Here is a 24,202-nt window from a genome sequence, read left to right as displayed (position 1 = left end):
TCAGAAATAAACAAACAAACCGACTACTTTACTTACTCTTGTCAGTGTTCTTTTTTTGTCTTCAAAATAGAAATATGAAGCTCTCCATTTTCTTGCCGGTGGTGCTCTCTGTCACTGTGCTCTGTGTGGATTACGAACATGTTAAGAAGGTCAAAAACCAGCGTATCATCGAACCAGACACAAAAATGTCGTCCGTTTCTTCTAGCAGATCAGCACAAGAAAGTGATGACAAACGTGTTGACAACTTCAAAAACCAGCATATCATCGAAACAGAAGAGTCATGTGATAAACTAATACGCAAGAGGAAGATCAAAGATGTTAATGGTAAAGATAAAGAAAGAAACACCTTCATCTTTAGCACTTTTGACAAAGTTAAAGCTATTTGTACAGGAAAACAACGTGTTTATAAAAATGACAATCTTTATAGAAGCTCTGAAGAGATGGAGCTTTTGTACTGCAAACTGCAACATGACAAAAAAAACTACAAAGGTGAAATGATAAAGAAGCACATTGAAATTGCATGTGTGAAAATCGACGGTGTTCTTCAACCTGTACACTTCGAATGCTGCTGTTGATTTGAGAGCTGCTCTGTACTCACTGTGATCTTTCTATCATTGTTTCATGATGTTGCTTTGGATTTCTTCAGATTTGGAGTTCTTAAGACTTTGTAAAGTTTGCATAAATAATAATGGGAATATTATTATTAAGGAAATATGGAAGAATTGTTTGTAAGTGAATGTGGAAAAATATCACAATCACAAGAGTTATGGAAACAACTTTTGACTTTCTTGTCTCACTTGCATAAGTAAACATTACATTCTGACATTTTTTCTAACTGGCTGTTCATCCTGTTCTCTCAGATCACAGACATCACTTGTCTTTCAGCATTCAATAAATAATCTACAAAAAAACAAGTTGCTGCTCCAGAGAATTTTTTATACTTAAAACAAAGCTCTTGTAAAACCACAAACACTCGCTGGTTTTAAAATCATTGATGAAGAGAGGGGCTACAGATTTTGTCTTAGTGCTGGGGTCTGAGTTAGTGCTGGAGTTCATCTGGACTGCATTGGATTTCTATCTGCTCCATGTGTGGGAATAAGCAGAGACAACTAACAAAGAACTTTCAGCAGTAGGGCTGGGCGATATATATCGAGCTTTTAAATATATCGATATATATGTGACAATATCGTTTACATCAATATTGTCTATGTTACATTATAATTATACTTGTGGAGCCCCAATTTTGCTTCTCTTTCATCCACTTTTGTCTCTACGCAACGTTACTTGGCCTCGCCTCTCTCCTTCACTGAACACAACTCCCCCTCCCCCATCACTTCACCTGCAGGCAGCACAAGATGGACGCGGCAGCTATCAAAGAGGAGCTGGTTGGTAAAAAGAAAACATTTAAAAATCTCCCTGGTTGAATGAGTTCTCACCCCGTGGGGCAAAGCAAGACCTTTGGTGCCGTATGCAGTGAGATAGCTTCTATAATCCAGAGGGACAGCCTCTATTTGGATTAGCGAAGCAGACAAACAGCTGGTCATATAAACGCACATTCTGAGTGCGCTCAATGTAGGTGCGTAGCACACGCACTGGACAAAGAGAATGCATCCTCCTCTGCTATAGTGATGGGATTTCCGTCTCTTTTTAGAGATCCGGCTCTTTCGGTTCGGCTCACTGAAAAGAGCCGGCTCTTTCGGCTCCGAACCAGCTCTTCAGGTTGTTTTGTTGCTTTAATTAATTTATTATTAACAACAATATAAAATTATACACAAAAGGAATTACTAATGTAAAAAAAAGCGTTTTATTTATATTTATTTATATATAAATATATGTGGTGGCCCCTAGAGACAAAACATGTACAAATTCCAAAACACATTGCTAGCATGAACTGAACTTCCAAAACAGAGCTACCTAAATCACTTAAATTACACAATTGAAAGCATATGTGTATTGTTTGTGTATTTATACACAAGCACTCATATATATTCAAATAATTAAAAAAAAAAGTTCATTTACCTGTTATTACCACACACCAAATCTGGTCGTTGGTACTTGCTGGCTTGTGTAGCCACGAGGTAACAAAAGCTCAACACTGCCCCCTAGCATCCTGGAGCACTTCTGTTGTCTTTTGTACGTACTTTGTCTGTAGGGGTCACCGTAAATATACTTTTATTTATTCACTCCACATAAAATGTAATAAATAAATCATATAATACAAAAACCAGCTATTTACATTTCAACTTTTAACTATTTAAATTTTCAGCTTTTTTCTTTTAAACTAATTTAAAGTGAAACAACACAAAACACTGCAAACCACAACACAATTAAATATAAATTAAAATATGAAAACAAAATAACATGCATATTCTCTGTCATATGGGCCTGCATGAATAAACTTTCTGAATCCTTTATCATCCACAACTGAAAATAGTTGTGGATGATTACTATACCTTTCTAATGTGAAGTTGTTGTCTCTGGCTCTCTTTCTCTCTCTCTCCCTCCCGCTCTGTTCCTGTGCTACTGAGAGTGTAACTACCGCCCCTCCCCCCTCTGCCCAGCGCAAAGCACAAGGCTCGCGTGCGGAGTGAAGCGGGAAAAAAGTGGGAGAGAGGGTGAGAGAAAGAAAAAAAAAACACAGCTCGCGATAAGGAGCCGGCTCGCGTCGTTCACGTCAAAGATCCGGCTCTAAGAGCCATTTTGTTCGCGACCAACACATCACTTCTCTGCTCCTCAGATGCAAAAGGAGGGGAGAAAAAGCTCAGCAACTCAAACTCCATTGAGCTATAAGATACCGGCATGATCTTGGGAAAATAGGCAGCATCTGGATGTAATACGACCTTGTGGCCATCAGGAGAGAACTGTGTGCAGGACGGATGCACAGACAGCGCATGAAGGTCACCCACTCGCTTTACCGAAGCCAAAGCAAGAAGTAATGCAGTCTTATATGAAAGAAATTTCATATCCACAGACTCAATGGGTTCAAACGGGGGGCTACAAAGGGCCTCCAGCACCAAAGACAAGTCCCAAGCAAGGACACTGGACTTAAGCACAGGTCTCAGCCGGCGAACCCCTTTCAGAAAACGTATGGCAAGGGAATTTGCACCTGGTGTCACCCCGTCAAAGCTAATATGACAAGCAGATATAGCTGCTAAATAAATCTTAATTGTCGTAGATGAAAGGCCCTTTTCCCACAGCTCCTGTCAAAACATCCACAATAGAGGTCTAAGAAGCTTGGAAAGAAAAGCGTCTGGACTTCTTTAGATTGCTTGAAGATGTTTCACCTCTCATCCGGAGAGGTTCTTCAGAACTGAAGAAGCTTCTTGACTACGATGACCTGGATGACTGAGAACCTTCACAGACATATCCACAATAGAGCACTGAAATGGGAGAGTGTGGCAGTCCTGGCACCATTGCTCGAAGGCTCGCCATTTGTAAGTGTACAAGCCTCTAGTAGATGAGGCCCTAGCGCTCTGAATTGTCGCTATCACACTAGGTGGCAAACCCTTAGCAATCAAGTTTAACCTCTCAGCAGGTAATCATGAAGGTGCCACAGATCCAGGTGAACCACTTCTCCTCCCGCCTGAGAGAGGAAGTCCCTGCGGAGAGGAAGCTGCCAAGGACCCGCTGCTAGCAGGCTGATTATCTCTGCATACCACGGCCTTGTGGGCCACCAAGGGTCCACTAGAATCAGAGAGAGGAACTGCCAACGCACTCTCTCTAGAACTGAAGATATCATTTCCACTGGGGGAAATGCATACAGGAGCACGTCTGGCCATTGGTGCGCTAGTGCGTCCAAGCCCAAGGGTGCATCGTGGTCGATTATGGAGAAGAACAGGGGGCAGTGAGTATTTATCCTGGAAGCAAAAAGATCTATTTGCGCCTTGCCAAATAGATCCCAAATCTGAGCCACTATTAAAGAAGACCCCCCTTGGGCTCCCTCCAAGGAGCTAGCACGCAAAGACGTGGTTACCTTCAGCCTCCTCCAGAGGTGATGCGATGCACACAGGCGGTGAGAGAGAGTCCTACCTTGAAACTCTCTCATTTTTAACAGTCCAAGTGGCACTACGGCGATCATAGATGCCATCAGATGAGTCATCCAGACTGCTGACCCATCATCCACGTGCCCTAATCAGGTAACAGTTCAAATGGCTGTTTTGTTGAGTCCCATATATTGGGCACATTTATATATGTGTCATATTCTTAATCTGTCGCAGCAGTCACGATGCTGCTTATAAATTATATTCAGACTGATGAGTCTTCACGGATGTCCCCAAAAGAAGTAAAGCTCCAAATGTCTATGCTGTTGTTTCTTCAGTTATATATTTTGAAATGCAGGCATCTGATGTTCCGGTTATGTAGCCTAATGTAATGCAGTCATTGCTCTCACTGCTACTGCTGCAGAGATCAGGTTCAAAAACTGTGTGGGCCCCACCCATGCACACACCATAATGAATAAACCCTTCCTGTATAAACGCAGTCCCTCGAGACGTGACTGCCTCTCAGCGTCTGTTTATTGCACCAAAGCAAGTTTGACAACAAAAAGTATAAATGGCTCTCTGTTGATTGTTGATGTGTTTCTATGCACAAGCACCCTGTGATGTTAATGATGACCATGTCTCTTAATTTGAAATGACTCCCACAAAGATACATTTTTGTTTTTAATGTGCTTTAAATTCTATTAACAGCTCTCTGATATACATTAGCATTATAATATTAGGGAGAAAACTGGCCGTCCCTGTTCAGTCATTAATAATAAATAACCTCTTAGTTCACTTGCCTCAGGTCTGCTGTGTTCACGACATCAGCGGAGCGGGAGGTGGCTTACTGGGCTTAAGCCCGGGTTGTTGTTTCAGAAGCCCGGGGTCTTTTGGAGTGTAATTTGTTTCATAGTTAGATGCCTGACTGACAACTGTATAAAACGAAAACGACACACAATATTCGAAGCACATAGCGCACAGTCCTAAATTCCCCCTAATTTCGCTATGATCCGAGCTCAGGCACTAGTGATGTGCGGATCGATCCTGAAATATCGATTCCTCTGATACCAATCATTTATGTTCTAGAATCGATTCTCACATTAAAATATCGATATTTTAGTAATTTAGAGTAAATTTGTAGTTTATCATTAACAGGAACACAGTGGAAAGAAACTATAACATTCGGATTGTCTACATTCAAAGGAACTAGGAAGGAAGGAAGGCTGTATAAATGTCTCGCAGCCACGGGCGTGCGCACTCACAACAATGGCTGAGCGTAATTGGAGTCATGTGCGGACGTATTTTACCTCCACAGCTGAGACGTGGTTTGCGATACATGTGGCAAAAAAGTGCTCCAAGAGTGAGGTGTTGTGGCCACATTGAAAAGGGCTGTGGGGGGTAAATACATTTTACAGGGTTTATTTATCGGATAAAATACATTAAATGTCACCATTATTATTGGCCGGCCCGGAAACAGCGGGAGTGTCCAAATTCAGAGGCTGCTTCCACCTGAGGACCCGGCCTTCGCGGTCTAAAGAAAGCCGGGTATACGTCACGAGCTCCCTCGGTGGAGTGAAACTGCCGTCTGCTCCTTGCTATCTAAAATATAACCGGGCGCTGACGTAAACTCTCGACCGTCTCACACTTTGTTTAATCATTTTCTGTTTATTCAGCTGTGTGAAAACCCCGGAGGAACCCTCCCGAGGGATTAATAAAGTTAAATTTAATTTACTCTCTCACGGAGTCCTTTAGTGCTGCAGGCAGGCAAGGTGTTCAAATAGCGCACAACTTCAGTTTTTTTATTTCTATAAGATGAACTCTGCATTATTAAGTGATAAGAACAAGTAATCTGATGTCCTGTAATCATTATGATGCTATAATTTGAGATACAATAAATAAAATAAGTTTTTGTACAAAGTATCGGTATCGGATCAGTATCGTCGATACCACCCTGAATATTACTTGGTATTACTTGGTAAAGGAAATCAGTGGTATCACACATCACTATCAGGCACTAGCTGAGCAGAGGCGGAGCCAGACATCAGGGCTTTGGAGCCACGCCCCCTCCCACCATGCCAGTAGGCCAAACAAAGCACACGGAAACGTCAGCTATGGTTGTAGGTACTGTGTTGTCGGTTGCAACGTTAGATCACACAATAGGGAAGGCAAGAAGCTGGAAAATGGGCTCTCATTTCATCGTTTCCTCTCCTGGAGGCAACGGGAGGGATCTCATGTATCCGATATTACTAAACGAAGACGTCAGGCTTGGATTGCAACGGTGAGACTCGGACAAGGCGAGTGCAACGAAAGCGAAAAATAGCACCCAAAAACATACAAAATTGCGCTCATTGTACGCTAATCTGCACATAACTTTCAGATGAATCACGCACCTGGAATACTGGTATACATTTACCTTATGTGTATACACTAATTTTATCTTACAGGCTTTCGTTATGCAGCTGCAGAGTCTGAAGGTGTGCCCCGTGCAGAAGTAATCCCGTCGTTAAGTCTGACGTCACTAGCCGTTCTGGGCCTAAACTCCGCTGCAGGTCCATATATCAAACGATCACTATGGCATTACTGAGAGTTGAAAAACTGTCTAAATTCTTTCATCTTTAATAAAATGATCAGCGTTCTGCTCTACCAGGTGTAACAATTGAGTTTAACATCCAGGCATCCATGAAAACGGAATTTATTTATTTAACGGAGTTAGAAGTTAGCAGGAAGTTAGCTCGCTAGCTTCTATCTAAATACAATATAGCATGTCCTGACTGCGGGGTTTTGGAAACAAATTAAAACGTACAGCTCTGTTATCACTTCCAACATAAATGAAGACAGAAAACTAAACAGCAGTGACGTTTGTAGGGTTACTGAAGTTTGGCTAGCTGGTATATGATGTGCTACGTGACCGCTAGCGACACAGCTATGTTAGCATAATATAAACAAGCTAACTTTTTTCCCACTCGATAAAAGTTAATGTGAGTGTTCTCGGTGGTCAGGAACAAATGTAATCGCATGGCAGGATACTGTAAAAGGACCAAACTTCAGCCAGGAGAACAACTGAGATAATCCATCCACAATACGAGGTTAGTTATTCACATACTGCTGCATGGGCTGGGCTGTAGTTACATCCTAAGGTTTTAAAAACTGAGCTTAAATAAATAATTAGCGGTAATAAAAGCTGAGGGAGGTCAACAGTGATCACTGACTGTTTTAGGAGCTTTTTGAGATTAAATAGAAGAAAATACAAAACATTAAACATGTTAACAACACAAAAGCCATATTAAACGCAGACTACTTTAGGCCCGGAAGTAGGATTCGTCACGTGATCACTTAACGACCGGATAGATGAAGATCTGACAGAAGACCAACAACAAAATCACCATGTCACGGAGGCTGTGGACAGGAGTTACTCATATCATGTGAGGGTGAAGACACAACACTGCTTGATAGGAATGTTAAGGTGTGCTGTGTTTTGGTGAACATGTGCCCCAGTGTGGTTGTCAAACCAGGGCCAAATGAAACTTGCTCTTGTTGAATATTCATAAAACTGCTGTGTTGCATGTACAGTTCATTGTAAATAATTGTACTTTCTGTAAAGTGGTTTCAATAAAACAAATTAAAAGTATGTTTTGTTTTGTTTTTTTATTCAAGATCTGTTCACATGTACTTAGCAAGTACATGTGCAGGTACACATGAAATGCAAACTATTTACATGGCAACGCACAGCTGGCATCAATCGTGAATCGTTCATCTAGAGCAATTTTGGGGGCAGCTGCTGAGGAGAAGTCAATGTTATGTGCAACCTCTGGCCCTCTGATCTAAGGGGGACTCTTTGGTCTTCTTCCAGTCCTTGGCCAAGTGGTAACACATTAAAACAACTTGTAATTACAAACGATTGTTTGAACCGAATCTGTAAGTGTATAAAAATGGCTTAAAATGGTTTACAGTGAGTTCCTTGGACTTTCTGTTGTTCTAAATATTGGTCAATCCAACAAGTGCTTTTAAGCTAATCCTTTTTACGCTTCGAAGAGAAACTAAGCATATGCTTAAGAACAAAAACACTTTAAATGAGAATAATAGAAATGTTCCTTTACAGCTTCTACTCAAGTACAATCAATAAAGAAAACCACAGACTCTTTGATGTTTGTTTTGAAGAAAAAGTAATTTCCTGTAAATGTTTATCTGTGTGAGATTTTTCAGAAAACATCAATTTTGTTTAAACGTGAGATACATGGCCTATTCTTTCCTTGTTCTACTTTTGTCTCATTATTAATCTGATTACTGTGGAAGACAAGATGGAAATATAATATTCTCATGTTAAAAAGATAGAAAAAATATTTTATTACCCAGAAATCTAACTTTTCATGCCTTTGAGCATAAACATGAGCAGCAGCGCCCTCTGCAGTTTGTGTGTGGAAGTGCAAAAGCTTACAGCACCTGGTATTCCCAGGCGGTCTCCCATCCAAGTACTGACCAGGCCCGACCCTGCTTAGCTTCCGAGATCAGACGAGATCGGGCGTGTTCAGGGTGGTATGGCCGTAAGCGAGGGAAGCCCCCTAGAAAACACCTTTTATACTTGGCAAATGTCACACAGTTTCAAATATAGTATTGTGTTAAATTCCATATGTTACAGCGAAAGCATGCAGCTATTCGTTGTTAACGGTAGCTTCAACACTGAGCTGCAAAAATACTTTTCCCACAATAACATCTCCATAATAACACACGTTAGATTATTATAGAACCGTGTGTTTTGTAATTCAAACGTTTTTGTCGTTTGGAGACTTTAACTTCTATATAGAAGAGAAAACGTGTGCGTGTGTCGCTACAGCATGTATAAAAATGCTGTTTCTGAGCTCTGCTTTCGCTTACGGCCATACCACCCTGAACACGCCCGATCTCATCTGATCTCGGAAGCTAAGCAGGGTCGGGCCTGGTCAGTACTTCGATGGGAGACCGCCTGGGAATACCAGGTGCTGTAAGCTTTTGCACTTCCACACACAAACTGCAGAGGGCGCTAAAACTGTCACTACTCCTTCCTGTAGTCTCTAGTTTCCTCCTGCTTTCCTTGAAGCACAAAAGCGCCTCGCTGATCATTTCCTAGATGCTAATCAAGGAATATTTAAGTTATGTTTCCTTTTGACAGTAACTACTATAAAACCTAAAGCAGCACCTCACTGTCAATAATAGATTAAATGAACAAATCACATTACTATTGCAGAGTATAACATGGAGACATGAAGTAAGTTAGAGAAAAAAATAAAAACAAGAATTTAATATAATTATAAAAAACAGAAACAGTTTTGGTTTATAGTTTACAGAAAAAGATAAAACACTGCGTCATATTCATATAAATGCACCGATCTGACAGACTTGCACAGGGTACAAAGCAAAGGAAGTGTTGAGTTCATCTGCATGGAGCCTGAATGACCGTCTCAGCAGATCATGTATGTGGCATACGGCCAATACTGGACCAATGAGCAAGCTTTACCGCATCCCTGTCCTCTCATCTTAGTATTCATACTGAAGTTTGCATGTTGTGGAGTTTTGGGGGGGTTGTTGTTGTTTTTGGCTGTCATATTTTCCTTTTTAAAAAAACGGCACCTTGAAATATAAAAATGTGCTCGACAGTCCTGCTACTTTAACCACAAATCATTTCCTGAAACTCAGGAAAGCGTCCCTGTTGCTGAAAATCTCACATCTTCATCATATTTGGAGGAAGTGGCTTGCAGCTCTGGTCGGTAAGATGTTTCCCTGGAGGAGAGAGAAGGACATTTGAGAGATTGATGACTCACAAGAGTCTAATCACATCAGTGCAACCAGTGGTTACTTATATTAGTTTATTAATTAGAGATGAACCAATCTGATATTACGTATCGGTCCGATACTGACGTAAATCACTGGATCAGATATCAGAGAGAAATAAAAAATGTAATCCGATCCATTAAATATCACGAAAGCATCTCTCAAAACTTGCGACACGGCGTAACTCAGCTCATAACCTTTGCACGTTGGAGCAGTATGCGTCACGTGATAGAGTGGCTGTGGCGTGCGAGATCTGTCGGCGGTCTGGTTGAGCAGTTGGAGCCTCGCTACCAAACCGGCATTTCATCTCCGAGAAAGTTATCCCAGAGAGAAGTAAAGCAAGTGTGTAAGTTCATCTCTGAATATTTGTAAAGCATTCCCACGTTAAGCTTAACAACCGATATATGGAACGACTGCCTCTTCTCTCTTTCCAAAGATTCTTTCTTTTGTTTTCAATAGTTCTCATCATGCTGATTGATGTCCAAGGGGTCTCCTTTCCCATAAGTTTGATTCTAATTCCTACCGCGGTGATGTTAAATTGGGGTGAAACGTCATCATAACAGCTTTGACTGACAGCTGCAGTCACGGAGAAACTTGCGTATCTCTGTTCGCGAATAGCAGATAGAGCGTAGGCTCTGAGAGGACGCCCAGCGTTTACGCTATGAAAACACTACCCGATGTGTAAATCAGATCCAACTGAATGTCCATCCATCCATCCATTCGCTTCCGCTTATCCTTTTTCAGGGTCGCGGGGGGTGCTGGAGCCTATCCCAGCTGTCATAGGGCGAGAGGCAGGGTACACCCTTGACAGGTCGCCAGTCTGTCGCAGGGCTAACACACAGGGACAGACAACCATTCACACTCACATTCATTCGCACATTCACACCTAGTGACAATTTGGATTATCCAATTAACCTATCCCCACAAGCTAACTGAATGTCATCAGAACATATTATATTATGAAATTTGTTTTCTTTTACTAATAAGTCGAGGATGAGGATTTGGAGAAACATTGAATATAGAAGTTTTCTATCACTGATGATCAGTTTCAATGGTTGATTGTAAACTCACTTTACTAGTCCTCCTTCTTTAATATTCCATTCCGCAAATCAGCCCCGGAGCATGATCCTACCACCACCAGGCTTAACATCTGGTACAGTGTTCTCAGATTTCAAAGAATCACCTTTGATACACCAAACATACTGTTGTCATTGTGGCCATATAGCTCAGTCATTGTCAAGTCTGCCCATAAAGCTGTCTTTCCAGAAGTGGTTGGGATCCTCAGTTCACAGTAATAAGAAATTCCCTCTGATCTAAGGGGGACTCTTTGGTCTTCTTCCAGTCCTTGGCAAAGTGGTAACATATTAAAACAACTTGTAATTACAAACGATTGTTTGAAACGAATCTGTAATAAAAATGGCTTAAATGGTTTACGGTGAGTTCCTTGGACTTTCTGTTGTTCTAAATATTGGTCAATCCAACAAGTGCTTTTAAGCTAATCCTTTTTACGCTGCGAAGAGAAACTAACACTTGTAGTCAGCCATGATCACTAATGAGAAGTTAATAGGGCTTGTTGAGTTATGAGGTGCAGAAACTTCAGCACCTCATATGAAAAGATTTGACTGTGTGTATGCTTTTGGCACTGTGTGCATTTGAGAAAATCCAAAATAAATTCAAACTTCTTTTTGAAAGCTGTTTTATAAATTTCAGTGGTATATTATTCATGCAATAGGGAGTTGTCTTCTCCAACTACTGGGGCTGAAATAAGTTCATCTAGTTTAGAAACTTCCACTGAACAGTCTATTATAGTGTCAGAACTAAGCATGTGCTTAAGAACTTAAACACTTTAAATGAGAATAATAGAAATTTTCCTTTACAGCTTCTACTCAAGTACAATCAATAAAGAAAACCACAGACTCTTTGATGTTTGTTTTGAAGGAAAAGTAATTTCCTGTAAATGTTTATCTGTGTGAGATTTTTCAGAAAACATCAATTTTGTTTAAACGTGAGATACACGGCCTATTCTTTCCTTGTTCTACTTTTGTCTCATCATTAATCTGATTACTGTGGAAGACAAGATGGAAATATAATATTCTCATGTTAAAAAGATAAAAAAAAGATTTTATCTAACTTTTCATGCCTGTGAGCATAAACATGAGCAGCGGGGCCCTCTGCAGTTTGTGTGTGGAAGTGCAAAAGCTTACAGCACCTGGTATTCCCAGGCGGTCTCCCATCCAAGTACTGACCAGGCCCGACCCTGCTTAGCTTCCGAGATCAGACGAGATCGGGCGTGTTCAGGGTGGTGTGGGAAATATATATATATAATACATATATATACAGTGGGGCAAAAAAGTATTTAGTCAGCCACCGATTGTGCAAGTTCCCCCACTTAAAATGATGACAGAGGTCAGTAATTTGCACCAGAGGTACACTTCAACTGTGAGAGACAGAATGTGAAAAAAAAAATCCATGAATTCACATGGTAGGATTTGTAAAGAATTTATTCGTAAATCAGGGTGGAAAATAAGTATTTGGTATCTGTATTTGGATGATTTTGTACCTGTTGATCTCATTTCTCACATTTGGAACATGATTTGCTGTGGAGCAGATTAGGTTCAAAGGATAACTTGACCCTTGATGTTAGCTGGATAAGACAGCGTTCTGCTTCATAGTAGCCATGTGGGGGACACAGCAAACATGTGGAAGAAGGTGCTCTGGTCAGATGAGACCAAAATGGAACTTTTTGGCCAAAATGCAAAACGCTATGTGTGGCGGAAAACTAACACTGCACATCACTCTGAACACACCATCCCCACTGTCAAATATGGTGGTGGCAGCATCATGCTCTGGGGGTGCTTCTCTTCAGCAGGGACAGGGAAGCTGGTCAGAGTTGATGGGAAGATGGATGGAGCCAAATACAGGAAGAAAACCTCTTGGAGTCTGCAAAAGACTTGAGACTGGGGCGGAGGTTCACCTTCCAGCAGGACAACGACCCTAAAGATGAAGCCAGGGCAACAATGGGATGGTTTAAAACAAAACATATCCATGTGTTAGAATGGCCCAGTCAAAGTCCAGATCTAAATCCAATCGAGAATCTGTGGCAAGATCTTAAAACTGCTGTTCACAAACGCTGTCCATCTAATCTGACTGAGCTGGAGCTGTTTTGCAAAGAAGAATGGGCAAAGATTTCAGTCTGTAGATGTGCAAAGCTGGTAGAGACATAAGGTGAACCGGATTATAAGGAGTACTGTCGATTTCCAGAAACACCAAAGGACTGATTTTTAGAGTGCCTTATTTTCCGAAAAACACAGTAATAACATAATAAAAACGGGCACTCTGATAGGGGGAAAACTGAGATTTCAGTAAAGCTCAGTCTAAAGCCCTTTCCTAATGATTTCCCTGTAACATTAGTCCTCGAGGACCCCGTCACAGCAAACTACTGTGAGCGCCACCAGACAGTTAATGAGACAAAAACGAGACGCTCTTACAGCCAGGAGGCTGCTTAGAGATGAAGCTTGATTAATTTGATTGATTATCTGTGAATAAGTCTTGAGCCTCTCCTCGGTTCTGTACTGAGCCAGATGTTCTTCTTCTTCCTTTCTTTAGACTTTCTGAAGGTCATTTAAAGTTTTTCTTTGGACATTGACTGCTTTTTCACCCATTTTCAGTCCAGTCCTTGTACCTGATCATAGGGCTGTGCGATATGACCAAAATCTCATATCCCGATATAAGACATCTATCGTCCGATAACGATATAAATCACAAAAATTTACATTTTCTGTAAATTCTGTGAATCTCGGGCAGCTCGACTTGCGTAAAGTGTTTCCAGCTGGGCGTGTATGAAACGATACATTTTTAGCCATAAGTTGTAACGGCCGCCGTTTTCTTTGTGAGTATTTATTACACGGCGTGCTGCGGGGAAAAGCCTGTTCTAACGTTTGAGTCTAAGCTTTATTTTTTAGCACCTGACGGCTCTTTTTTGCTTTTCATCCGTAAACACTCTGCATACTCTTTTACGTGATTACGTTTATTTTGAAAAGTCTCAACAGGATCTTGAGCTTTATTATGAAAGGTTTATGTGGAAGATAAACAAGCGGACACCGGTGGTTTTACCGTCGTTGTTGCTAACGACAACGCATAAAAACAAGCGCTTGTCCGTCTGTAGTGTGGTTATATTAAACATAAGAGGAAGAGAGAACTTTTTTTTTTTCAAATACAATACAAAACACACAACTTAGCAAAGAACCAATTTTAAATTTTATCTTTAGGTACTTTGTTACTAGCAACCTGTCACAGAAACACACCATTTCCTCTGATTTCTTTGGATTGGAAAAGTAACAGACAGAAAAAAGGGGACAGGCTGAAAAATCTATCTACAGTGGAGGAACAGTACCTGAAAGTCATGTAAAAAAAAATTCAGCAAACACCTGACACAGGACCTGAAAGATGCACTTGGTCCTTCAGTTGATCCATCTAGTGTTCACCAAAACTGCATCTCATGGTGTCAGTGAAGGGTGGCTGTCAAGAAGCCATTATTAAGGAAGGGAACAGGGAGAAAAGGCTGAGGGATGCCAAATTACACAAGAACTGGACTGAAAATCAGTGGCAGCAGGTCTTATGGATTGATGAACCAAAATTTGACATTTCTGGTTCAAATTGCTGGTAATATGTCTACAACCACCTATACACTACTGTACAGCTCTGTCATAGTTTGGGTCTGCATTTCAGCCAGGGTGTTGGGGATTTCATCAAAATTGATGGAATTATGAAAAGTACCACCAGACTTTGATGCACCATGCAATACCATCTGGAAAGTGTCTGATTGGCAGCAGCTTACTAAACACATCGAAACACCATCATTCATGGACTGACCTGAGCCGTGTGGGATCATCTCGGCAGAGAATGGAACAAAAAGGCAGCTAATATCGAAAGAAGAGCTCTGAATGTCCTTAAAGAAGCCCGGAGAAGTATTCCTGAAGACTACTTAAAGGAATTCCAAAGAAATGTGCCTAAGAGAGTTCAGGGTGTGCTGAAGATAAAGATGCTCAAGCTCATTAGCTCATTATATCAACTCTGTTTTTGCCTTTTATACTGTATTTTCATGTACACTTTTCAAATTTAAACTGTTCCACCCGTTTCCCATTACCCAGCAAGTTATATGTTAGAATTAAGGTGTGGCTCAAACTTTTGCACAGTCCTACATTTCACATCTGATTTGGCACCTGGTAAACCTTTAAAAGCACTGACCTATCTCTCCAACTATCTGTTTTAAACAACACGCACTTAGCAGCAGTTGTGTTGCGTTTTCGTCAGGTTAGTGGCTCAGACCTAAAACAGCCCAACATTATCTCTAATTCAGGTCTGGATCCAAACTGACCCATTAAAGTACGTGGTACTTCTTTTATTTGTACTCGTGTACTCAGGCATAAATTAGACTTTTCAGGTACAAACTAGATAACACAAAGAGGAGCTCTTATAAATAAGAATGAAACTGAGATGCCCACTGCAAGAAGATACACATCCAAGTGCTGAGATTGTAAAGATGAAAAGTGAGCAAAGGAAAATGAGTGTTTCAGGAGAAGGAGGCGGTTTCCTCTTTTTCCCATCTGGCAGCCTCACAGCGGGGAGTTATGAGGTAGCCCCAACCTACCTCACATCTCCCCGCTGTGCAAGAACAAGCTCAGCAACACAAGCATCCTCTGTCTTTCGCGAGTGCATACGTGCACATCTACAGTGCTGCATGCGGATTAACGCATTTTCTTGGAGCACCTACACAAGCTGCAATATACAGATCATGTTTCACAGCGCTACAGCAAGAGGTAAACACCTCCCTCTGTTTGTGCTTCATTCTAGCTTCTCCCTTCTCTTCCCAACCACACACAGCAACACCTTTCTCTTGTGAATTTTATTTTAATCCTTAATATAAAGACAGCTATAAATTAGGATAACCAAACCTGATTTAATTGAATTGTGAATAGTGCAGAATAGTGCAGAATTGTGCTGCTCTGTAATTAAATTGAGACGTGGAGTCAAAATTCCCACCTAGATTGAGTGAGATGAAATATAAATCGGCTCTCCTCTAACTGACTTTATAGAAATAATTACATAAGCTGCATTTATAACTGTTATTAAATAACAGCAGCACACGAGAACTAAAGTGTAATCCCAGCACATTTCGCTTCGCTTGCACTGATTCTTTAGAGATGACGACTGTGGTGGGTAATTAAGGGCAAACAATAAACAAGTCGCATGAAAAATGGAGGCCGCATTACCTTTCCAAAGCTTCCTTTCCCGATGGCCCGCAGTATCTGGAAGTGGTCAAAGTTGACTGTGGAGAAAATGAGAAGCAGTTAGTGAGTGCGTGTCAGTTTGAGCTGAGCTATAAAACAGGGAGCATGACATGTACAGCACTGTGCAAAAGTCTTGAGCCATCCCTCATTTGCTTCCAGGGATCCGGACCTCCCTGTAATTCCATGTATGTATTAAGGAATAGCTCTCCAGGCTTTTTAAAGGGTTTCTGATTTTTAATCCAGGGCTTGTATTTGACCAGTTTTTGTCTGTTAAGACCTTTCACACTAATCTCTGAAACATTCAAACATAAACAGACACCTAAGTCAGAGAAAGGACCAGAAAACTTAACAAAGAACCAATTTTAAATTGTATCGTAACACATTTACTTGCAGCCTACTGCAAAAAAACAAAACCCCACATCATTTGTTCTGACTTCTTTAGTTAAAGAATGCAGTTAATAACACCGTTAACACAGACTGACCTGGCAAAACATGAAAAAAATAAGACTTTTGCTCGGTACTGCATGAGAAATGGAAATCCAGACTCTTTCTGTGCACTTCACAATGTATCGCTGCACTTTGGCATTACTGTGCAGATTAAATGTTTTTTTCAAAGAATTAAAAAGTCGGAGCGCAGTGGGAGAGAATAATGTGTGTGTTGGATAATGAAATGGGAAAGACTGAAAGGTAGAAATAATGAATCACAACAGTCAAAATGTGAAAAAACAAAAACATTTTCCCTGGAGGATCTGTGCAGTGACACACCGTCACAGTATCGACGACTAGCAAGCAAAACAAAACCCCAGAAATAACATTTATTAAATGAAGACTCAGCTAAACCTTTTTTAAACTTCACATCTGAATAACAAATAACACACGCAGCACATAGAAACAAATATCTAAAATGAGTTAGATCCCAGAAAGTTAGACACGCTTTCATAAGTTTTATGATCGACTTTTACGAGATTGAATTTGAGCAAGTAAAGACATTTCACAGCTCAGAGGCAGGAGAGTTGTACTTCAGAAAGACATCCAGCTCAGAGCGCTCAACTCATTCATCTTACTTTATTTTCCTATTTCAGTATGCATAATAACACAGCCAGATGTTTTCATTCATTGCCACTGAAGCAGATGCATGTGTGTGTTCTGCAGACTGATTGAATCCTTCTGTACGCAGCTTAAAATGAGTCCTGAGGAAAAAGGTTGAATGGAAGTGGTGAGGAAGAGTGTCATGTTTTTTTCCTCTGTAATAAATAAACTAAATAATAAGCACAAATATTTTTGTTTTCCAAATATATTTTTTATGAGCGCTGAACATGTGATCAAGATTAGACGATAAATCGATAAATACAAGATTAATTTCACTATTCTGCTGTATTTCTACTTAACACCTACCTGACTCACTTTTGAATTAAATTAATGCAACATGTGAGACTAATATTTGTAATCAGATCTTAATTTATGCAAAAATATCCATCATAGACCCGAGAAAAAAGCGTGAATAAAAAGAACACCCAATCCATGATATTAAAAAAGCCTTGATCATTAATAGCAAGTCTTTTTAATATCAACCAATAAGAGTAAAGTTAGCTTAAAGGCAAAAAAGCCAAAACCCCTGTTTTTCAGGCAGAGGAGAAAAAGAGGAGCTTTGTTTAAGATGAAGAAGCATGCAAAGCTACTCTAGTAGAGTCCAAGAATAAGAATATCATGTTGGAAACGAACATGAGGATGATCAAAACACATTCCCTCCAACAAATAAATACTATAGAGAGCGGAGCTGCTTCATCATTTTAAAAAAACAACGTCTTTGGCACAAACACAAGCGCTCAGGAATCAGATTAACCAACAACAGACAAGATTTGTTTCAACAAGTAAAGAGTAATGAGCTAACACTGAGTAACTGTTGCCAGTAAAATCAACAGTTGCTAACTTTCACATGCAGCAGCTCATTAAGACACTTAAAAGAAATCGGATTAAAGACATTTAAATGTTGGTTGTATTTTCCTTCCCGATGCATGTGAAAGGTTAAGACTTACATCTCCAAATGTAGTGGAACTGATTTGAACCAGAGGACTCAGCCACACTGTTACTATGTACTGCATAAACACGTTTACCGATGAAGGTAAATCAGACGCTGTCCTGACTGTGTGGCTAAATTTTGTGCTGAAAGCATCAAATCAATTTAATATGATTAACTTGCTATGAGAGGTTTTTACTCCAAGTGTGACTTTTTCTGGGTTCATACACCTTTCAGGGTCAAATTCAAGCACTTTGTAAGCACGTTTAATGTCCATTTTCAAACTTTTCCAGCACATTACCATAAAAAGGATGCATATTTCACTTCGCATCACCTGAGTAAGACCATGTGAAAGGCCAAATTAATACGTTTTTCATCAGATATTGATGCTTCTTTCTTATGTGACACAAAAAATAGGAGGAGACAGATCTTTGCTTGTGTTGTTTTTTTAAGTTTATTCATTCAAAACTAACTGTAAGACGCTTAACTACATTGCAGTCTGTGTTATTGTTGTAGACCTAATTATCACCTTTAAAGTGTTTGTGCTAATAACATCATGTAGAGTAAGACAGGCATAGAGAACAGCACTGACTGGGAAAGGCTTTGAACAGATGAAATACTCAGATCAATTAAACACTTTAAAAATGCACAAGCGTCTTTCAAAAACCTATTTATTTAATCTATCATCATTGATATTATTATGTACAGTTATAATGTACTGTTCATCTCACTTAAATAAACAGGCAGCCTTAAAGTGTGAAATAGTCACTTGTCTACTGTCTCAGTGGCTGATAGTGTCCCACAGGCCTCAATGTGAGCTTGAAGACATTATGTTTAAATTGTTTAATGATAAACAGATTTTGAATGAAAGCGAGGAAACTTCGGTAGCACAAAAAAGTGCCTATTCTTTGTTCCCATATGGTTCAGTCATATTACCGTTATTTCCCCCTAAGGTGTTCCCAAAGACACCGGGTTAATACTTGAAAAAGCTGCAGCAACACACAAAAATAGAATCAATATTCTGTTTCCTTGGTGACAACGCTGCTTTTAGCCTTCAATCAGAAAGCTTGACGTTGGCTAGTTAAGCACCGGGCTAACGTTTAAAGCTTTCACTCGAGGGAAGTAACTCGTATTACTGCTACTGCTGTGTAATCTTAGTTAAATTCACAGCATATTCTAGAAGTTACCCTGCAATAACTAACTGTTAGAATAGCGGCACCGTATTGTATCGCACTGAGTGCACTTCAATCCTTTATCTCGCGAGTTTGCTAGCTAGCAAAATAATAATACCAATTTTAAAAAATAACATGTGTAACGTACACACCCGAGAAAATTATTTACTAGGACTTACGCAAACTCCCCTGTTGTGAAAACGTACAAATCCTTCTTGCAGACTCCTTCTTGTATTTTTCGTTTTCCACCAAACACTCATTAAAACGGCCTCCAGGCACGTTAGTGCGCTCACCCCCGACTGATCAGGGAGTGGGTGGGGGGGTCACACATTGAAACAGACTAACGTGCAGAGGTACAAGGCAGCACAGGCAGAGAAATGTTGCTTTTAGACTTTTCGACTCATTTTATTTCTCTATCTGATAAGAAAACTATTCAATCAGATAGTTATTTGTGGTGAATGAAATACGGTTACAGTTTCAAGAAGTTTTAAGCACCAAATCCGAAATCCAAGCACTGCAATATTAAAATCCAATTGAATTTCTTGTTTGCTCCGAAATCTACGACATGACTATATACAGAAAAGCTTGACATGGTATGCAAAAAAAAAAAAAAAAAAAAACCGAAAAAAATACAAATACACGAACAAAAAATGTTTTAACTGTCAGTTTTGTCATTTTAAAATTTTCCAAAACTAACATTTTCTTTTATTGAGTGATATTAAATTGATTAGGATCAAATTTAGAGTGAACAATATTACACAAACAAACACGTGTGTGCGCATGCGCACATATTAGAACGCTTCGATCCCTTGTTACGTGATAACTTTGCTTTGATCTTTTCTGACGTGGTAACTTTGCTTTGATCCCAAACCCCTTAAATAGGAGCGCTCACCTATGTTACTTTATGCTTAACGGACATTGACCTGCAGCAACTAAAACCCTTTCGAGAAGTTTTGAGAGCAATTTACAGGAGAAACCAAAACAAGTTCAGTTTTGTTTCTCACCAATTCACAGCACAAACAGACACATTACACCATGTCAGCCAACCCATCCTTCGGCTCAGATGAGCTTGAAATATCTAAAGGGACCATTTTGGGAGATCACCACGTGGTGGAGGCTTTCCTTGGAGAAGGAAACTTTGGTGTTGTAACCAAATGTCGCGATACAAAAAACAACCAAACTGTGGCTATTAAAGTCAACAAGAGCGACCCTGAAATTCTGCTACAGGCAAAACTGGAAATTTTCATCCTGGAGCAGCTAAGACGCTTGGATCCAGACAGGTGCAACATTGTCGAATGGAACGGCTATTTCCTCGATGGAGAGCGCATTTGCTTGAATTTTGAACTCCTCGACCAAAGCCTGTCAGACTACATAGGGGACCGGAATAACCAGGGTCTCCCAATGAGAGAAATCAGGCCAATTTTGCATCAGCTCGCAAATGCTCTGTTCCACCTGGGTTCTGTGGGAATAGTGCATGCTGACCTCAAACCTGTCAATATCATGGTTGTGAACCGCAGTGAGTCTCCCGTCAAAGTCAAACTTATAGACTTTGGCATCGCATGTCCTGCTTCTGCAGTGATTGCTGGTGGTGCTGTGGGGACAATTGGTTATTGTGCACCTGAGATTATGCTTGGCACTCCATATGATGAAGCAATTGACATGTGGTCTCTGGGGCTGGTAGCTGTTGAGCTTGCTACAGGGGTGCCTCTCTATCCTGGGGAAGACGATTATGATGTTTTGAAGTTCATAATTGAAACTCAGGGTCAGCTACCAGATCATCTTCTAAAGTCTGGCTTGTACACTGATTGCTATTTCATCGAGGATAACTACAACGAACAGCGCTGGACATTTAAGACCCAAGAACAATTTCAATACGAGACAGATTATCAGTCAAAGGAAACTCGATTGATAAAACTTAAGCGTCTCGATGACCTCGAACAACTACTGGAGGTTAGGCGAGGACCGGAAAATGGCCAACCATTATTTGTAAGGCTAATCAAACAAATGTTGGCCTTGGATGCAAATCAGCGCATAACACCCTCGGAGATTCTGAAGCATCCCTTTTTTGACCCTGGCCTCTCAGGGAGAGACCCCTGCACTGACATGAATAGCACACGGGGACAAAACCTTGTGCTCTCTCAGCAGCCTTCAAGCTGGAAAAGTCATGGATCGCAAAAATTCAACTGCAGTTTCCAAAACTCAGTTGAATTTCCTCAAAAAGGACACATCAACACCTCAGCCACCCCATCTTCCTCTGAAGATGATCTTGAAATAACGCAAGGGACCATTTTGGGAGATCACCACGTTGTAGAGGCCTTCCTCGGAGAAGGAGGCTTTGGATTGGTAACCAGATGTCGTGATACAAAAAACAACCAAACTGTGGCTATTAAAGTCAACAAGAGCGACCCTGAAATTCTGCTACAGGCAAAACTGGAAATTTTCATCCTGGAGCAGCTACGACGCTTGGATCCACACAGGTGCAACATTGTCGAATGGAACGGCTATTTCCTCGATGGAGAGCGCATTTGCTTAAATTTTGAACTCCTCGACCAAAGCCTGTGGGACTACATAGGGGACCGGAATAACCAAGGTCTCCCAATGAGAGAAATCAGGCCAATTTTGCATCAGCTCGCAAATGCTCTGTTCCACCTGGGTTCTGTGGGAATAGTGCATGCTGACCTCAAACCTGGAAACATCATGGTTGTGAACTGCAGTGAGTCTCCCGTCAAAGTCAAACTTATAGACTTTGGACTCGCATTTCCTGCTTCTGCACTGATTCCTGGTAACCGTGTGGGGACAATTGGTTATTGTGCACCTGAGATTATGCTTGGCACTCCATATGATGAAGCAATTGACATGTGGTCTCTGGGGCTGGTAGCTGTGGAGCTTGCTACAGGGGTGCCTCTCTATCCTGGGGAAGACGATTATGATGTTTTGAAGTTCATAATTGAAACTCAGGGTCAGCTACCAGATCATCTTCTAGAGTCTGGCTTGTACACTGACTGCTATTTCATCGAGGATAACTACAACGAACAGCGCTGGACATTTAAGACCCAAGAACAATTTCAATACGAGACAGATTATCAATCAAAGGAAACTCGATTGATAAAACTTAAGCGTCTCGATGACCTCGAACAACTACTGAAGGTTAGGCGAGGACCTGAAAATGGCCAACCATTATTTGTAAGGCTAATCAAACAAATGTTGGCCTTGGATGCAAATCAGCGCATAACACCCTCGGAGGTTCTGAAGCATCCCTTTTTTGACCCTGGCCTCTCAGGGAGAGACCCCTGCACTGACATGAATAGCACATGGGGACAAAACCTTGTGCTCTCTCAGCAGCCTTCAAGCTGGAAAAGTCATGGATCGCAAAAATTCAACTGCAGTTTCCAAAACTCAGTTGAATTTCCTCAAAAAGGACACATCAACACCTCAGCCAACCCATCTTCCTCTGAAGATGATCTTGAAATAACGGAAGGGACCATTTTGGGAGATCACCACGTTGTAGAGGCCTTCCTCGGAGAAGGAGGCTTTGGATTGGTAACCAGATGTCGTGATACAAAAAACAACCAAACTGTGGCTATTAAAGTCAACAAAAGTGACCCTGAAATTCTGCTACAGGCAAAACTGGAAATTTTCATCCTGGAGCAGCTACGACGCTTGGATCCAGACAGGTGCAACATTCTCGAATGGAACGGCTATTTCCTCGATAGAGAGCGCATTTGCTTAAATTTTGAACTCCTCGACCAAAGCCTGTGGGACTACATAGGGGACCGGAATAACCAGGGTCTCCCAATGAGAGAAATCAGGCCAATTTTGCATCAGCTCGCAAATGCTCTGTTCCACCTGGGTTCTGTGGGAATAGTGCATGCTGACCTCAAACCTGGAAACATAATGGTTGTAAAGTGCCATGAGTCTCCCATCAAAGTCAAACTTATAGACTTTGGACTCGCATTTCCTGCTTCTGCACTGATTCCTGGTAACCGTGTGGGGACGGTTGGTTATTGTGCACCTGAGATTATGCTTGGCACTCCATATGATGAAGCAATTGACATGTGGTCTCTGGGGCTGGTAGCCGTGGAGCTTGCTACAGGGGTGCCTCTCTATCCTGGGGAAGACGATTATGATGTTTTGAAGTTCATAATTGAAACTCAGGGTCAGCTACCAGATCATCTTCTAAAGTCTGGCTTGTACACTGATTGCTATTTCATCGAGGATAACTACAACGAACAGCGCTGGACATTTAAGACCCAAGAACAATTTCAATACGAGACAGATTATCAATCAAAGGAAACTCGATTGATAAAACTTAAGCGTCTCGATGACCTTGAACGACTACTGAAGGTTAGGCGAGGACCTGAAAATGGCCAACCATTATTTGTAAGGCTAATCAAACAAATGTTGGCCTTGGATACAAATCAGCGCATAACACCCTCGGAGGTTCTGAAGCATCCCTTTTTTGACCCTGGCCTCTCAAGGAGAACCCCCTGCACCGATATGAATAACACAGGGGGACAAAACCTTGTGCTCTCTCAGTAGCAATCATCGTTTGGGTGGCCAGAATTCTAGGGGAGCTAGAAATTCTTGTGGAAAAAAAGCCCAAAACAATAACATCAACAAAAACAACCAATGAATATGTTCTTAAACTTGGGCACAATTTGGCTTGAAATCCATCAACTAATCTCTCAATATTCAAAGCGGAGCAGCAGACAACTTACCATCACATCAGTCCTTCAATCAGACCTACAACAAACGTCTTCCTTCTCTCACCCCAACCGGTCGCAGCAGATGGCCGCCCCCACCTGAGCCTGGTTCTGCTGGAGGTTTCTTCCTGTAAAAAGGGAGTTTTTCCTTCCCACTGTCGCCAAAGTGCTTGCTCATAGGGGGTCATATGATTGTTGGGTTCTCTGTATGTATTATTGTAGGGTCTACCTTACA

The 24,202-nt window shown here is 41.0% G+C and overlaps 1 protein-coding gene, 2 non-coding genes and 1 pseudogene across 3 annotated transcripts in view; 2 read left to right on the top strand and 2 right to left on the bottom strand.

The window, feature by feature from the left end:
- Positions 1-24,202, top strand: part of LOC148096365 (uncharacterized) — a 101,115-nt gene that overhangs the window by 6,456 nt on the left and 70,457 nt on the right. The window contains exons 3-4 of the mRNA XM_087836395.1: positions 20,235-20,347; positions 21,431-22,765. Coding sequence (XP_087692521.1) covers positions 20,235-20,347; positions 21,431-22,765 — 1,448 coding nt within the window. The remainder of the gene's footprint in view (positions 1-20,234; positions 20,348-21,430; positions 22,766-24,202) is intronic.
- On the bottom strand, positions 8,409-8,527 carry LOC148096377 (5S ribosomal RNA). The gene has a single exon (XR_015717245.1). It is a non-coding gene; the product is annotated as a 5S ribosomal RNA (ribosomal RNA).
- Positions 8,847-8,965, top strand: LOC148096376 (5S ribosomal RNA). Its single transcript, XR_015717293.1, has one exon. It is a non-coding gene; the product is annotated as a 5S ribosomal RNA (ribosomal RNA).
- On the bottom strand, positions 11,983-12,101 carry LOC148096375 (5S ribosomal RNA; annotated as a pseudogene).

This window comes from Neolamprologus brichardi, chromosome 23 (assembly GCF_056152115.1).
Source record: "Neolamprologus brichardi isolate AB-2024 chromosome 23, ASM5615211v1, whole genome shotgun sequence".
Taxonomy (NCBI): Eukaryota; Metazoa; Chordata; class Actinopteri; order Cichliformes; family Cichlidae; genus Neolamprologus; species Neolamprologus brichardi.
Note: the sequence above shows the minus strand (reverse complement) of the source record. Positions and strands in the feature narration are given on the sequence as shown.